Below are 18,724 nucleotides of genomic sequence, written 5' to 3'. Positions count from 1 at the left end.
TCAGTTCAGAAGGGATGATCTCCTGATCAGTTCCGGGTTAGTCCGCGTGTGCGTGTGACGTCATCTAGTGGCGTCCCTCTGCCGGTCGCGTCTCACCGCGTCTCACCACAATGAATAGTGTATCGAGTGAGCAGAAAGTCCCGAACAAGTCCCGAACAAAGCTGATGCAATAAAATAAAGCCGCAATGGGAATAGAATAAGAAAATAAAGGAACGCGCCCTCTCCTACGCGTTTCGTATCGAAATACTGAAGAAGTATTTTATCCCATAAATTGATTTTTAATATACTACACTATGGTTTTTTTGCGCTGTTTTATCTTCAAAAAAACAGCGCAAAAAAACCATAGTGTAGTATATTAAAAATCAATTTATGGGATAAAGGTGAGTGTTGCACATACATATATATATATATATATATATATATATATATATATATATATATATATATATATATATATATATATGTATATATATATATATATATTATATATATATATTTAAATGTGTTAATCAGAGCTTAACAAAAGGAAAACATTGGGACTAGAAATTGTATTTTATACGCTGTATAATGTCACATAAAAAAAGAAAAACAACTCGGCAATATTTATTTCTAGTTATGTTGTTTAACCCTGTCAGTGCCTGAGGGTCCTGCCACCTCAGCTGCCACATCCTCTCTGACTCTAGAGATCGCGTGCAAGTTCTCTTGCGTGCTCACGCTATCCTTTACTCCTTCCAGTGGTGGAAGGGGAGAGACCCCTTTTGTTCTGTTCACGGTCGGTGCAAATTGTGAATGCCCCTTACAAAATGAGCAAAACCCAAAGACATACATCATTCTTTTTAAAGGCCTCCAGGTTGCCACCCTTCATGACTTTTATGTTTAAACTGCACTGAAGGAGTTAGCCTCAAAATCAGTATAATAACACCTTTGTGGACATATAATGCTCTTCTCGTTGAAGAGATATTGTTGCCATTTATTTTGCCTTTATGCATGTGAAAGTCATTTATCAAATTTTTATTGAAAATATAGTGGTTCCTTACCAAAGTATGCCTGTTTTAAAACTAGGACAAAACCGGTGCTAAATAATTGCACCAGATTTATCAAAGAAAAATACCCCATTTATTTGAATAATATAGGGTGCTAACTAAATCTTCCAGACTTCATCAAAGTAAAACATCTCATAGGCCCAGATACATTATGCTCCATTAGACTGTTTAATGTGACGTTACCCTACATGAATATCATGTTAATACTAACACTTATCCACTAGAATGAATAATGAAATGTTAACCCAGTTTTACTAATCTAAATATCATAATTTGTTATGGACGTTCTTCATAATGATATGCAATTGAAGCGTTTCCCCTATCATTGCATATCCAGTTACGGCTGTTAAAGGTTAACGGAGGGACTTAACAACCATAACTTTAAAAGTGGCATTACTCCCATCTAGACACTCTCTCTATACACGTGGAGAGATACTTGTGAACATACTTTAGATACCTGGGAAATATGTTAATTTCAATTATTTGAATATCCTTTGCATAATAAAAAAAAGTGAACATTTATAACCATACAGAAAACCTACATAAACCACCATACTAGTGGTATTTTACACACCATTTTCCTTTTACACACTAGTTGACCTTTGTACAAATCAGTTATACAAAGCAAATAATCTACCAAATAACAGTGTGCATCTATACAATTCAATATAGATTAGAGTACACGTATTTACAACATAACATTTCTGTTTCCTGCATTGGGGTCAGACTTATCTGCCTACTAGAGAATAAAAAAGGCCATGTAGGGGCATGGCTTCTAACAGACGCTGTTTTTCTTTTGATGTCTGAGAAGGAAATAACAAAGTTTTAGAAGCAAAGAAGTATATGTCTATCAAAATTAGTCCGGTTTGAGTTTTTTTTTTTTAACCAAAAAACACCGCCAACATCATTTGGCCTTCTGGTTACAATAAAAACAGGAAATTAAGTTGAGTTTCAACTCTTATCACAAACTCAGCCACAGATAGAAGACAAAGACTGGGGAGTATAAAAACCAGGGGGTGAGGGGAATGCACAGAGAAACACCAAAATCAAATGTGTGTCAATTTGATTTTATTGTGAACACTGATAAACTGTTTTTTTTTTTTTTTAGAAAATTAAAACACCAGAAAAACATACAACCCTCCCCACCCACACCGATTTTTACAAAAAATAAACACCGAGAACCGGAATCCCTAGCTGTAATTGGTACCCACTCATCATACTCAACCTTTCTAACACTGTATTTTAAACATGACCTACTATTTTGATAGACACCTAGAATTTGACAGCAGGTAAGAATCACTTGACCCTCCTTGTCCATGTATACCATCAGTTATACTGTACCAAGTAGCTTATTATTTCAGCTACACTTACTTGATACGTTTTGCATGTTGGTTATATTGCAGGTTAACTGCATGTTAGAAGCCTTTGGACATGCCAAGACAACACTTAATCATTCATCCAGCCGTTTCATAAAGCTAATTGAGTTACAATTCTGTGAAAGGAAAGCTACTTTGTCAGGAGGTAAGATATTTGAAACAATTTATTGGATGAACATCAATTTTCTTATACAGATTTTCGTGTACATGAGCTTTCAAGAACCTTTTTGTTGAGATAGTCTAACTGTGTGAAATACTCTTGTTATCCACATGATGGCAGAAAAACACAAGAAAACAGGGAACGGATCTTAAAACTTTATGTTCAAAAATAAATTCTGTAGATTTATTTTTTCTTAATGCTGTTTTCTTTCTATAATTAATTGTAACACATTCAGATATATATATTTTTAACATTTTTGGCTAGTAAATGAGCTTTCTCTTTTTCCTGCAAATGAGAAGTGAAACATTTGTGTCAAATACACAGTATCACAGTGTTTTGCTGTAACTAGAAATAGGTAAATGTGTGTGTGTGAAAATTCGATTGATAGGGTTTTTTTTCTGGAAATTTTGAAAAAATTTGAAAAGTCTCAAACATTTTTAGAATTACAAAAAGTATGTGTGTTAGGTAGAACTCCACATTAGTGGTAAGTATACAAATAAGGTGAATTGGTGCAAGGAAGCAGGGGGAACCTCTATCACCCCAAGGGGTACAGAGATATACATATGGCCCCAGCATGCAAAATAGAAGCAATAGACAATGGTCAATTGGAATAAGTCAAAAGTGTATTTTGAGATATATCTGAGAGGGGGTGTGGTAATTAGGCGAGTACCACAGATTTATCACATCTGTGGGAACGTGCTTGAAGAAGGGTCGTCTGTAGCCCCGAAATGTTAATGTTAATGTTGCCCCCCTACTAGTTTATTACCCTTGTCCATTATGTGTATTGTACGTATATATTGTTTTTTGCCCTTTTGTGTTTTTTATTAATTTCCCCTTGTTTTCCCCTCCACCCCTCCTTTTCCTCTTTGGTGTGGTTGTCTTTGCAGGAGAGATAGTCTCCGGATGCTGCAATTGGGTTCAATGTACAGCTGCAAAAAAAAATTGGAATTACGTTTAAAAAAAAAAAAATTTAATTCGATAATTTTCCAATATTTTTCTTCTTATTTTTGATTTTCGATGTATTCTCCAATTGACTATTACCACTTATTTCCTTCTTTTTTTGCACATTTGTGAGTATTGTAACTTTTCGAAGTTAAAGGGGTTTCCCATTAAAAATAAAGCCCTGTTTCCAATGTGTGGGTACTTTATACGTACCATAACAATAATTTTGAACATTTGTAAAAATTTCCAGAGGAGTGTATACAGTACAGTAAACACAAAAACCACTGATGTGCATTCACATCTTTTATAGGTTCTCCAAACCTGTGCTATACTCTCAGCAGCATACAATATAATGTGCAGCTATTTAGAACTGGGGCATAGACATGCAAAATACCTTTTATGGACTTGCTACACAAAGTAGTTCTGCCACAATTTAGTGAATAACCCACAAATGTGCAACTGGTTGTATCCTTGTTTCTCAGGATTACCACTAAAGTAACAACATTTATATATAGTAAGAAGCTACAGTCAAACCTAACTATATTGTTTTAATGCTAAATAAAAGTTACAAAATGGCAAATATTTTATTGTTAAATATTCATCTACAAAAAATCTATATCTCATGGACTTTTCTTTTTCTATAACAGCCAGAGTGTATACATATATGCTGGAGAAGTCCCGTCTCTTCACTCGCGCTCCAGGCCAGAGCAATTTCCTTATTTTCTATTTGCTGATGGATGGGCTGTCTGCTGAAGAAAAATATAGCCTGTACCTCAAGAGTTCATCGGCACACAGGTAATAGAGAAACCTAAAACAGCATTGCTTTCCTTCCATTACAATAATAATAAATTCACAGTAAAAAAAAAATAGGTCTGTGGAAGGTGACTTAGATATGGATTGTAATATTATACATTCACCATTTGCACCCAGGTCGGTCTTCTTCCCATACCAATCTAAGGGGGGATTTGTGGACACGTTCTATAACCTGGTTCTACGAGACTTTGAGCTATTGTGCGCAAAACCCACGAAATTTAGTCCAAATTTAACCAAGGGTGAACTGGGCGCATTGGGCAAGCTTAAGGCCAATCATGAGATAGTTATTAGACAGGCCGACAAGGGGGGGGGCATAGTCATTCAGGAATTGTCTGCCTACCTCTTAGAGGCGCGCAGACTCCTGGGTGACTTGGCCTCCTACACCTTGTTAGAGTCCGATCCAGTGGACTCCTACCAGTTGTCGTTGAAGGAGCTTCTTACCACTGCACTAGGTGAAGGTATCATTTCTAAATCTGAATTCAAATTTTTGTATTCCTCACATCCACGCACTCCTATTTTTTATCATTTGCCCAAAGTGCACAAATCCCTGTCCAATCCCCCTGGCAGACCCATAGTATCGGGGGTGGAGTCAATGACATCGAGTTTGTCCCAATATGTTGATTACTTTCTCCAACCCTATGTAGCCAAGCTCAGGTCCCATATTAGGGACACGCTCCATGTCATTGATTCCATCTCCGAGATTAGGTGGAAACCAACCTATCTATGGGCCACTTGTGATGTTACATCACTGTACACCTGCATTGAACATGACAGGGGGATAGAAGCAATTAAGTATTGGTTGGACAGGGATTTATCATTTCCGGAAAAACACAAACAATTTATTTTACAATGTATTCACTTTATCCTCACACACAATTATTTTTTATTTGAAGGTGATTTTCATTTACAAATCTGTGGAACGGCCATGGGTACGAGATTCGCCCCTAGCTATGCCAACCTCTTTATGGGGTATTGGGAGGAATCCTCCGTTTGGCAGAACATCTTGCTTGGGGCGGGTCTCGTATACTATGGCCGTTTCATAGATGATATTATTATCATTTGGGATGGAGAAACATCGGTGTTAAATAGTATTTTGAGCTCCTTCGATGACAATCTGCTAGGATTAAAGTTCACATTTGACATCAGTAAATCATCCACTGTCTTTCTGGACCTGGCTCTTAGTACAGACACAGATTTGAATATTATCACCACCACACACTTCAAATCTGTGTCTGTAAATAGCTATGTCCATGCGTCCAGTAACCATCACAAACAATGGCTCAACAACATTCCCTTGGGGCAGTTCCACAGACTACGTAGGAACTGCACTAGGGATATGGATTTCAAGAACCAGTCTGCATCATTAGGAACAAAGTTCCTCTCTAAAGGGTATGATCCAGTACTGATTTCCGACTCTTTTGACAAGGTGAGTGCATCTGACAGATCTACCTTACTGAATCAGTCTAAAAAGAAAAATCATAAGGGGACTCGTCTCGGTTACGATTCACCAACAGCACATTCAGGGATGGAGGCATCGACATCAAGGTTCGTTACTGATTATAATCAGTCATTTAAAGCCATAAATAGGATCTTGAATAACCACTGGTCAGTTCTTAAGTGTGACCCCCATTTGGGACCCATTTTACCCGATAGGGCTACTGTGACATACAGAAAGGCTAGAAGCATTAAAAGCATTCTAGCCCCCACTAGATTAAGGTCCTCGTCCACTTCCACCATTGATAAGGTCCAAAAGGGTCCACCAGGCAACCACCTATGCGGTCGCAGCCGATGTATCACTTGTAGGCATCTCCTTAGCCAGACTCAGGTTAGTTCCTCTAATACAAGGGCCACTCATGCAATTAAAAGTTCCATTAACTGTCTTAGTACGTACGTCGTATATATCATCCAGTGCGGGTGTAATTTAAAATATGTTGGACGTACTACTAGGACTCTTGGAACGCGTTTTTTGGAACACAGGAGAAATGTGATTAAGGGTCTCAACAACCATAGTTTGTCCAGGCATTATAAAACATTCCACCAACAAGACCCTAAAACTATGCGAGTAATGGGAATTGAGACCATCTCACCAAATACCCTAGGCGGTGATCGGTTTAAAACTCTATGTAGGCGGGAAACTTTTTGGATCCACCGATTGGGCACTTTAAGCCTGGGTGGACTTAATGAATGCCTGGATGTGAGTACCTTTGTTAAATGATGCTTGGACGCCTCTTCCTGCTAGACTTCCTCTGCCCTCCACAATCTTTTGTCTGGATCTCTCCTTGGGATATCCTAGATCCCTCTCTTCCCAACCATCTATCCCATTCCTCCCCAATCCTTCCCCTTTCCCCCCCTTCCCCCTTTCCCATTTCCCCCCCCCCCCCCCTCACACCCTCTCCTGTACCGGAGCTGGGACCACATTATTTTAGTTTAGCTTACACTATATTCACTTTTTGGTGTATGGTCACACACATAGTACATATTAAATATCACTATACATTAATTATTTTTATTATATAGTTTTTATTACAATTATTCACGCACAAATATAGTCACACTTGGACTTAGTTCCATCACCACTAGAATTATTCACATATTGGTAGTAATATAATTGATTTTTAATATAGTAGTAATTGATAACTTTCTATATTTACACTCATACACTTATCTACAAGCACATAATATTTCACCTACTACATTCATATCCCAGTTCACCCCCTCTTGAGACCTTGCTTTGCCCTGGCCTATAGACTTGAATAAATATATGCACTGTGCTTAAGTTGTTAGGCATATGTTAATATGGGAAATTGCCCTCCTTATAGGGTTCAATATCTGGTAATAATGCTTTCTTACTGTGTCTTTCATTTGATTCTGTTTAATTATTGGAATTACATTTATATGTTTTTCAACACAATTTGGTATTGTTAAATTGTATGCAATTTGTATTTTTATATGTAATTATACAGGGAGATACCTTTTATATTTTGAATGGTCATGTCAGCTGAGTGGACCATATACATGCACGATTTGTAAAAAATATGCATTCCTTGCATGTCTATCTTTCACAATATTTGTATGACAGGTTTATCAATTATTGATGTATACTTTGTCATGTTATGTGAAGGTTGACTCCCCATATGAATACTATGTGCCTTTTTTTCATCTAATTAATTGTTGTTTGAATAAGATTTTTTCTTTACTCCTTCAACTCAAAGGTTTTTAATATGCATTGTGCGCATCTAACAAATATCAATTAGCACCAAGCGTATATACAGCTGAGAAGGGGAGACTCCCAGTGATCTAGATAATTGGAGAGCATATAAAGTACTGGACCTCCCCCTTCTCTATACTTCCCTTTGAGAAAGTCACCCGTGAGTGACGAAACGCGTCAGGGAGCGTCATCACGTTAGACGCATGGGCATTGACGTCATCACCGCGCGCCGGAACTGATTGAACCGCGCGACTGCTGCAAAGGCTTGATCCACGAGGAGCCATCTTTCCAGGACCCTACACGTGTATATGGAATACACCAGCCCTGGACATCTGTTTGGACACTGATCCTATTGCTGCACGATCGGGACTGCCCCAGGATACTGCAGATACAAACCGGATGGTGGTGATTATTCACACAATGCTTGATTTTACTGCTTTCTTGTAAGCGCATTTCTTAACCCCTTCCCTCCCTTCCCCTCATTAAAATTGACTATTTTACGCTATGGGTATGCGCTCTCTCTTCCCTTTTCTTCTATAGATGCCCTGTGGACGTGGTTCGTCCACTTTGGAGAGCAGCAGGAGACCCTTCATACCAGGATCCATATCATTATTGGACTATCTGAGGACTGGTGTTCATACTCTCTTTTTTTTCTTTTGGCTTTATTTTTTATTTTTTCTTAATACTATTAATAGATCATATGTTTTTGGTTATAGGTCTATTTAATATCTGTGTTAGGATAATCCAATTATTTTATTGTTTAAGTGTATAGATTAATAATAGTTTTTGCACAGTTGGTGTATAGGATATATATTTATTTGCCTAGTTAACCTTAGCATAGGCGCTGCTTTCCTTCCCCCTTTTTTTTATATATATATATATATATATATATATATATATATATACATATATTTTCTAGTAAATGTGTGCAGGGGGGTGTAGGAGAAAGAAAACGTGGGTGTCAAAGAGGGTCAAAGAAAGGGAGAGAGAGTCAGAAAAAAAATAGTCAGTGTTAGAGGGAAATTGAGAGTGAGACAGGAAGAAAAAAAATGTTTGTTGTGTTTGTTTGTTGAATAGAAAAAGATTGTTGAGATGAGCGGGGGGAGAGGGTCTGTGACCTGTTCAGCAGCGAATGCCTGGGTGTGGTGCGAGGCGGTGACGGGCTTTCTGCAGAATGAGACGGCATAAGCCCAGCAGAGGAAAGGACCATGCCAGGCGACCGGATATCGAGCCCTACTTCCAAGAACGACCAACTGAGCCCTTCTCCACCCTTTTTAGATTGTTGCATATTTTGTAGTTGTATCGATTATAGAATATATTTATAGTTTTTGTATATTAGAATATTTAGTTTCATAGTTCTATGTAGATTTACTTCTAATTTACTACTATTGTATTTTACTGATTTCTATCATTTTATTCCTTATTTTCTCTTTCTGGTTTATATTTATATTATATGTATAATGTATTTTTTAAATGGGGAGGAGAGGTGGAGACTCGCCAGATAAGAGCAGGAGGAGAACAACAGGAGATGGAGAGGAGTGGAAAATAAGGAAGAGAGGAGTGGGAATTGATTGTGGCAGGGCCTCTCCTTTGCAACACTTTATAATCAAACAGGACTAAGCAGCATTAGAGAGGTTGAGCAGGGCACTTTAGCACTCATTCCTTAAGCCCACTTAGCCGTGGTTTCATCTTTTTAGGGATGATAAGCCAAGGAGGATAATGGCTAAATATGTCCCCGTAGGCTCATCATTGTTAGAGCCAGTGTGTAGTTGGCAATTGCAGCCATAGGAGACTTGGCATGGACTCAGGGTGAGACAGTAATAGTATACACCATAATAGAAGAGCCTGAGACTGGTGGTGATATAGTTCCTGCTGTAGCTATTATTATAATGGACGAGGAGGAAGGCCCATATAGGGAGGTAGTTAAGGAACAGGCTAGGAGTGAGGGGAGTAGTGGTCATGGCTCAGTTAACTAGGATGAAGAGGATGGGGAAGATGGGAGACAAGAAAAGACAGAGGCAGAAAGGGAAAACAGCTGCACAACAAGTGTGACATTCCCTGGTTTACATCAACCTCTTATCGCATAGTGTACTTTGTATTAAAAATTGCACAATGTTGTTACTCATTTAAACAAATAGAGCTGCAAACAAATGTTGCCAGTAGTGATGCAACATCATGCAGTAACGAGTAATAATGCAAGGTAAATCTATATATTAGTAGGCCACCCCAGGAAACTATGTATGATTTAGCAATCTCCCCCTTTGGTATCTGTAGTGCCACTGTGTGTTGCGGGAAGTGGATCACCTTGTTACCACCGCCTCGCACATCTACCTGCACTTAAATGACAGGGAGATCAGGTTACACCACCATCAGCAGTCTTACTCTAGACTGACCAGTGCCTCCAGAGTATAAAGGGATAGACAGGCCAGAGTGTCACCACTAGTATTTTCCCCTCTACCTACAGATGCAGTAAATGTTATAACTCCCACTGGTGCATTTCAGTAGGCCATGCATAAAGTGCAAATGAGAGAAGACCCCATTAAGAAAAATTGGTCACTCACAAAAAAGGAGTGGAGCTAACACATTATTGCACAAGGTGCAAAGCACCAATCGGTGCAATAGTGTATGCTACAGATGCGTCCAGACTTTCTGTTCCCATGACTGTGACAAGGTGCGAGATTACAGCCGCACAAACCATTTGTTCACCGCATCTCGTCCATGGTCCATCTGCGACCGTACGTGATCAGCCAGCATAATTATTTATAGGATTGTATTATTGTAAGATTAAAAGAGAACAAAGTCTTTGTTAAACTGTAATTTACACTAATAAAAAAATTCAAACTTTTAAAATACTTTTTTGGCATCAAAAGTTTTTTGTATGGGAAAAAGTGGTGGGTTGCATTGAAATAAACGGGATATCATAAGAAATGAATGGGAATAAGGGGTGGGCTAGATTGCCTTTAGATTAGACACACACTAGCACAGTAGCACCGTCTATCTTTTCTGCAGAGTACTACGACCGCTGGTAAACTCCATCTGTAGTTGTGGGAAAACCACCACCTCCATAGCTACCAGCTGTAAGGCTAAGTTGGAAGCAGGTGCCACCAACAGTGTCACTCAGATAGTCCTCCTCATCAATTGGTGTTACCGTCCAGATCTAGACATTCCCCATCACCACCATAGGGAAAGAGTTTAGAAGTTTTGTTACATGTAGGGTGCTAATTAGACTGCAGCCAACAGTTGTTTGTGGTATGCCACTGTGAGGTGTGGGAAGCGCAAACTCACCTGGGTACCTCTGCATTTATAGAGCACTTAACCTGTCATCATAAGTCTACATGGCAAGAAAGTGAGATGGGCACAAGCATTAGCACAGTTGGGAGAAGGAGGAATAACTGAATTTCTGGTAGTTGATCAGGCGACTCAGGGTTTTGACGGTGAAGTTTATCATGATGATAATATACTGATTATTGATATGCATAATAGTAACCTCTGGCAGTACACCAACCCATGGTTCACAAAGCTTATGATAGTACGCATTCACAGACACCTTCATGCTCACATGCTAACACCTCATGTTATTTGGGCTTGCAACATGTTTGCGAGGTTATCTTCATCAGGGGAATTTTATGCACAGCACCCACCTCACATAGAATAAATGCATTTGATCAATCTCACTCTACTTCACTGTTAATACCTAGTTAGCTGTCAACTTGTGAACAAGGTTCACCAAGTTTGAAAAACATCCTGAAAACTATAGAGTATGGAGATCCACATTTAGGAATACTTTTAGAAATAATAGCGAGTGAGGAACTGCAAGTGAGGAACTTGATGTTAGCCAAATGGTTTGGGGATTAGTCTTGATAGTATGTGAAGAGGCTCAGATCAGTACTGTACATGTGAATAATCCTATAGCACAACAGAACATAGTATGGAAAATGCTAGAAGAGTGCTGTGGCTGCCTAGGGGTCATCAACAATGCTCTCTTCAAGAAAGTTGAAAACTTTCATAAAATCTGTAACAAAGACAAGCAAAGGCTACGAGAGATTGGGATATGCTACTGGAACTGGAGTTGGCCAAAGATGATCCACATCTATCAGACCTCAGTTATTTAGACACCACACATGGAGTGAACCACATTGTGGAGAAACTGCCACATGCCTTACAAGTAGAAATGGCTGAATTTCTTTTGAGAATTTGGATCCGGACAATATGAGCAAAATGCCTATACCAGCACATTGTCATCCTCACCTATCCAGCAAGTCCATATCCAATCACCTCCCACTTTTACTTCAAGATTCACAGATTCTACTCTTACTCTGAGACATGTTAAGGGTACATATGGTTCGTGAGCCGTGCAACGGTTCACACAATGCCCTTTAATCTCAAAGTCTCAACCTTGGATTGGGTGATAGTAGGGACATCTTCATTTGCAAAGTACATAAACCTGTGTAAACCTGATAACATCTGTAACCTCATTACAGCGCACTAGAGAATAGATGCACATCCTTTTTGAAGCCATTTCCTAACCAGTTGTTTGTGAAAGAAAGTCCTGGCAGCAGAGAATAACAATGACGTAGAAGCCAGATGTACACTGAGATCTTGACACTAGGAAAGTGTGATATGGCCTCAGATATAGTGTTCCAGAAAAAAAGGCAAGATGATAAATCTGCTCCTTCGATGGAAGACAAAGTGTTCCTGAAAATAATGGATAGAGAAAATTCAACAATTAATTGAATAGTTGGGTGGTTTAACTTCATTTTCGAGCACTTAGAAGTCAACTTACAGCACCTAACATAATACCTTAAAGAAGAAGCAGAAACAAAGTGTAATTGTGTTGCCTCCATGAAGAAAATATTTCATAATGGCCACGCAGAGTCTGCTCCACCACTGAAAAAGCATTTGATAAATTCTGGTATCTCATGACTTTTGACCTGTTCCACCCACAGAAACCATACCAAATAAGAGCCGTATTTGAGTTAAGTGCTAATTTTCAGAATTTCTTGCTGAATAATGTTCTTCTCTTCAGATCAAACCTAACAACCCATCTATTATAAGTGCTAATAGTTTCATAAAGGAGCCTGTTGCCATAACAGCTGACATCCACAGTTGTTTCAGTGTGCGAGCAGACAGCAGAAAATAATAACAATGTGGTACCATAACAATTATATTGATGATGAGTTTGTCAAGTACAGAATGACCATGCACATCATTGGAAGCAGACCATTACATGCAGTGGCACATATTGTATGAACTCAGAAGAAAAAACAAATAGGTAGCGCTATATCCCACAGTGAGCTGGCAGCCGGTGATATAACCCTGACCCCTAGTCAGGCTATAGAAGTGGAAAAGAAGTTATATCAGTGGCGCTCAACACTGTAATGATCAAAGCAATTCTAATAGATATTATAAAATATATATTATAAAATATACAACCAGAGCCACGGAAATCGCCCGTCCGATTGGATGCTCCACGTGGTAAGGGTAAACATGTAAATATACAAAGAAATCAAATCATAGCATAATACTGTAAAACATACACATACATAAACAAACAACACTTAACAAACGCTGAGAACAACAGGTAACTACTCACAATGGCATTTAATATGGCATATCATTAATATCATAAAATACACTTATTACACATAAAATAGTACATAAAAACATATATTAGGTTCAGGCAAAATTATTCAACTCGGGTGGGGGTACCTGCTTACCGAAAACAGGATGTAATCAGGCAATGGATAATTCAAAGAGTATCCCCTCTTATGGATAGCTGCTGCTGCTGCTGCTGCTGCTGCTGCTGCTGTTGTTAACACCTGGGCTCAGACGAGGAGTCTATTATGGGCAGGGACAGGTTTTTCCAGCTAGCTGCATCTGCCTCAGTCCTCTCCCAGCACTGCAGAAGCTCCAGGACCACACACAGAGATACTTCCTGGTCTGCCCGCACCACGTGCACCAAACACAGCAATGCTGAAATGTTGGATATTCCTACGCCAGCATGTGCTTTCCCACAGCTCACAGCTCCCAGCTTCGGAAGGGTACAGCACTCACACCCGAGTAGTGGGGACCTCACAGAACCACCCTACGCGTTTCGAAAGTCTTGCTTTCTTCCTCAGGGGTTAAAAGTAATGAAAAGTAGTCCCTGTAAGTCCCGAAATATATAGTCCCGGTTTAAAGAGACAGTGCATCCTTGTGATCTTGATCATGCGCAGATGAAAGGACTGGGACACTCAGCGTGTGGACACTCATGGACATGCGATAGGTATCAGATACACATCTGTATTTTATGTATTGCACTAATTGTTATATTCTTTTATTTCCTTTATATATGTTTTTTCTCTGTTGTATGTCATGTCCATGAGTGTCCTCACGCTGAGTGTCCCAGTCCTTTCATCTGCGCATGATCAAGATCACAAGGATGCACTGTCTCTTTAAACCGGGACTATATATTTCGGGACTTACAGGGACTACTTTTCATTACTTTTAACCCCTGAGGAAGAAAGCAAGACTTTCGAAACGCGTAGGGTGGTTCTGTGAGGTCCCCACTACTCGGGTGTGAGTGCTGTACCCTTCCGAAGCTGGGAGCTGTGAGCTGTGGGAAAGCACATGCTGGCGTAGGAATATCCAACATTTCAGCATTGCTGTGTTTGGTGCACGTGGTGCGGGCAGACCAGGAAGTATCTCTGTGTGTGGTCCTGGAGCTTCTGCAGTGCTGGGAGAGGACTGAGGCAGATGCAGCTAGCTGGAAAAACCTGTCCCTGCCCATAATAGACTCCTCATCTGAGCCCAGGTGTTAACAACAGCAGCAGCAGCAGCTATCCATAAGAGGGGATACTCTTTGAATTATCCATTGCCTGATTACATCCTGTTTTCGGTAAGCAGGTACCCCCACCCGAGTTGGAGAATCTTGCCTGAACCTAATATATGTTTTTATGTACTATTTTATGTGTAATAAGTGTATTTTATGATATTAATGATATGCCATATTAAATGCCATTGTGAGTAGTTACCTGTTGTTCTCAGCGTTTGTTAAGTGTTGTTTGTTTATGTATGTGTATGTTTTACAGTATTATGCGATGAACTCAGAAGGCCAACACAGGAAGGAGAACTTGCGTATGCTACCAATGTCAACTAGTTCGTAGAAAGAGACTTTGATGTAGATAATGGAGACAATCGGCTTGTTCAAAAGAACACTAAATGTTAGCCATTGCTAACTAGAATCTCCATAAAATAGCTTCCAATAGTGTCACAATAACTAATGTGTTTAAGACCACTTTGCAAAAAATCTGAAGCATTTGTTCCTGGGCTTTAATTTGCCACCAATTCAACATATGTGTGGACTGAGCTGAGAGTGGACCTCATGCTGGACACATTCACGATCTAGGTGTCTATTGATCTAAAACCATACACCCAATATGATGGCCTGTCTACATTGAACAGCCTCTGACACACTTCGGTATGTACAGTACTGTAGCTACGGTCACTAAAATAACTAACGTGCGGATTAATCCAAAACCGCCATTGGATACAATCCACTGGTGGATTTTAACAATCCACCTGCATGTCGATTGCTAAATCCACGGATTGGATTCTTAAAATCTGTCAGCGAATTGCGGAATCCGCGGATGGATTGTCAGTGTAAAAGAAAAATCTGCAAATGGCGAATCGCCATTTTTGAGAATGATCCGTAGAGAGCCGCGTAAAAAATGAACTGGAAGATCCGAGGCAGATCCAAATCTGCAATTTTTTTGTGTTCCAATCTCTAGTAGTTACTGTACTTAGGATAAGTAAAGGTTTCATTATTATTAACCCTTTAGTTACCATAGTGGCCATGAAGGCATTTACTATGGCTACTAAGGGGCTAATTATTTAAGTCTTTTATTTTCAACTTTGCCTCTTCCTCTGAAAATGTGACTGATAAAACTTGTATTGAAGAGGTCTAAAAGTGAAAACACATTTGGGGAGAAGAGGTGTAAAATGTTTTTGTGAATCTGCATTTTCAGAGTTTATTGCATAAGGCCTAAAGTAAGAAAGTATGTGTTTGTTCTATTCCAAAAGTGTTATGTAACGGACTTTCTGACCTGTTTGACCCACCCAATCTCACATTGGCCCCTGTGGTCTAACCGGTCCCCATTACATGGTCGTGTCTGGTGGTGCACTTGTTGGCAACAGGACTCCTGAGTCTCCCGCATGATGGTGTATGGAGAATGTAAACCCATACAGGCAGCTGAGGTAGTGTGCTAGAGTCCTACCTACATACAGTGCAGCGCCTCCACCTCATCAGGATCTCTGCGTCCACAAGGAGATGGTTCTGATGAGGAACTCCTTCTTGGTGGTGCCTTCCGCTGTGGAGTAACTTCACACTCACACATTGGGGTTTCTTTGATCAAGGGCATCTTTATTGTAGTTGATATGGGCAAGCTGCCCCTCACAGCTAGCAGCTTAGCCGATCATCGTCTGTGCTTTCCCTTCCAAAGGTCCGCCCTCCCAATGGAGTTGGATCACCTCTCCCCTCAGGGAGATCACCAACTGTGCCAGGTCCCTGGACACAGTGTAGGCCTGGCCAGCCTTGCTGCTGCTGGTCCTTGAGTTACTAGTTAACTCACTAGTGGACACCTTGGCCTTCTGCTCTGAACTCAGCCTTGCAGAACACACTTGCACACTAACTTTGGGCAGTACTGTGCCTTATATACCTCAGGAACAGGTACATCTCTGATGTCACTAACGGTGGACTCAGAACATGTTACCACTCCCCTTGAATACATATGACACCTCACCAGGGTGTGAGGGCAAACCTCCATGATTGATGCTGGCAACCCTGTAACTTACCAGGCTTACTGCAAGCATGAGAGAAAACTGTATGCCATTTTACAGCATGGCTACATTCTCCCCCTGGTGAATCCCAATGCCCCATCTGGGACCTAAATTTGGTGTACCTTCTTCCAGGAAGCACTGCAAAACATAACACATAATTATGCAGAACAAATTTATATCATACAGTTTTCATGATATAATCACTCTACAATGCTCACTGACCAGCAGATGACACTGTACCTAAGCAGACCCCACTATCCTATCTACCTAATAATAATGCCTGGGGTCTGGCTTCTTTACTTCCCGGCCAGCCATGTCTGTTACAGTCATGCTGTACTCCCGGGGTAAACCACTCTCTGGTCTATACACTACTTTATGCATGTATATACTGCGCCCTATGCTTCATACTCTCATGAGTTGTGAAATCCTTTCTTCTGCCCGGCGCCCAATGCATCTGCCACCTTTGTTGACAATATACATCTCTATGGTCTCCCTTAGCCACCCATCCCTCTGGTCCTCTATTTCTTGCATGAGGGGTTCAGGGACATAGGGGTACTCCAACCCGTGGGAGTTTTTGTAACTTGTCACTATGGCCCTTTCGGCCCGGCTTGTACGAATGAGTCTAGCGCTGCCTGCCCTTCCTGACAGCACCCATGACAAGGGCTCGTCTGGCTCTACAGGATCCCTCAACCTACTTGATCCCTTTGGATCCACCGCGCCTGACCCGATGTCATACCATCGCAGTCTCAGCTCCTCGAGACGGCCTTCCTCCGTAAATTCCCCCGGGGCCCACCAGTAATCCACCACCCCTTCTTGTCGGAGGATAAACCTGGTGCGGTCGAGCCAGGCCTCATACCCCTCGAACTTGGGCACCCACCACCTGGTCTCTCTAGCCTCCTCAGGGGCCGCCACGGAACCCTCACTTTCCTCCACCTCCCCACCAGAGGATATCCCCGAGGTGCCAGTGGATCTTGATTGGGACCCCCATCGTTTTGGCCTACTGGTGACACTAACCCGGACACTACTGGGGCACTCACTGGAGACAGACACCTGTCGTGTGTACCTCCCCCCTCCCGATCCATCATCGGATGTGAAGCATTCAGCAAAGTCCAAGCTTTCCCCAGTCCTTTCATCGGAGGTGACTCTGGACTCCCCCGACAACCCTTGGCTCGAGGGTGACCCATAGGAAAAGGTGATGGGGATAGGGACTTTAGCTATGGCCGGGGGCTGGGCATAGGGAAGGGCTATCTGCATCCGCGGGGCTACGACCCACACTTCGCCGCTACCTTGTCCGGTGCCATCGGATTGGCGCTCCGGTTCTCCCGTTTCATTGTTCCCAGGCTTCCGCAGGACCTGCCAGCTATTCCCAGATCCAGGCGACCGGGTACCGCTGCTCAGTCGTGAGGACGCCGCCATCTTCCATCCGGCTCTGCTGTGCCCACCGGAAGTGAGGTCATCGATCTCGCGGGACTCACCAACATCTTGTGTTGGGTTCCCTACCGGAACCTCTTCCTCCACGACGACATCCGTAAGTGATGGTTCCTCTCGTGGCTCCGCTCGGGCCTGGCCTAAGCCTTTCTCCGCCGCTGCCACCTCCGGCGCCTGAAAAGGGCAAGGACGTCTCTTACTGCTCCGTCGTCTCGGGATGGTTCTTCCTCCGTCTTTGGTTCCACCCGTCACCACGGCCGTGGGACTCCGCCTCTCCAGTTGCTTCTGCACAGGCGACAAGCGACTCTGCTCAGTGGCGACACAGGTGAGTGTCGTTTCTCTTTCAGCACCGCTGTAGTGGTCCGCCGGTTGGCGCATCACCACTGGGGTTTGGGTCGCTTGCTCCTCGTCCGAGGAGTCGAACTCCAACTCAGGGAGTGGTACTCCCATCGGGCACCACTGATGAGTTTCTCGACTGTCACTGCGTCTACCGGTGTCTTTTTCCTCTGGCTCTGTTTTGATAGTAAGGAGCGATCCCCAGGCTCCGGGATCCACGGGCTCCTTCCAGGCCATGCCCGGGGCTTCAGCCGTTAGTATGGCTGTGTCCGCCCCCACCCCCATGACCTGCCTTGGTACGAAGGGCTGCACTGGCAACAAATAGTGGATGCCGCATGGAGGGTATCGGGACGCGGTACTGACTGTACCACCCGGCAACCGACACTGCATGCACAGGCACGCCACCGTCTCCTTGCCGCCTGCCGTTAGCACCAGGAAGCCTCCTGGAGCCAAATAAGGGAGGGCAGAGATGTTAAAATCCTCATTGATTTTGCTGGTCATCTTAATCACAGGAGACACCTTCTGCAGTTGTCTTCCCAATAGCTCAGCTCCTCATGACTGAAAGGCAGGGGCTGGTTTGGTAACTCCTCCTTCCAGCTCC

At 41.9% G+C, this 18,724-nt stretch overlaps 1 protein-coding gene across 6 annotated transcripts in view; it reads left to right on the top strand.

Moving 5' to 3' along the window:
* The window catches only part of MYO16 (myosin XVI), a 539,667-nt gene that overhangs the window by 248,472 nt on the left and 272,471 nt on the right, over positions 1-18,724 (top strand). For all 6 annotated transcript variants that reach the window (XM_075590716.1, XM_075590715.1, XM_075590717.1 and 3 more), the window contains 2 exons: positions 2,447-2,564; positions 4,169-4,316. In XM_075590716.1, coding sequence (XP_075446831.1) covers positions 2,447-2,564; positions 4,169-4,316 — 266 coding nt within the window. The remainder of the gene's footprint in view (positions 1-2,446; positions 2,565-4,168; positions 4,317-18,724) is intronic.

The sequence above is a fragment of the Ascaphus truei genome, chromosome 3, assembly GCF_040206685.1.
Source record: "Ascaphus truei isolate aAscTru1 chromosome 3, aAscTru1.hap1, whole genome shotgun sequence".
Classification (NCBI taxonomy): Eukaryota; Metazoa; Chordata; class Amphibia; order Anura; family Ascaphidae; genus Ascaphus; species Ascaphus truei.
Note: the sequence above shows the minus strand (reverse complement) of the source record. Positions and strands in the feature narration are given on the sequence as shown.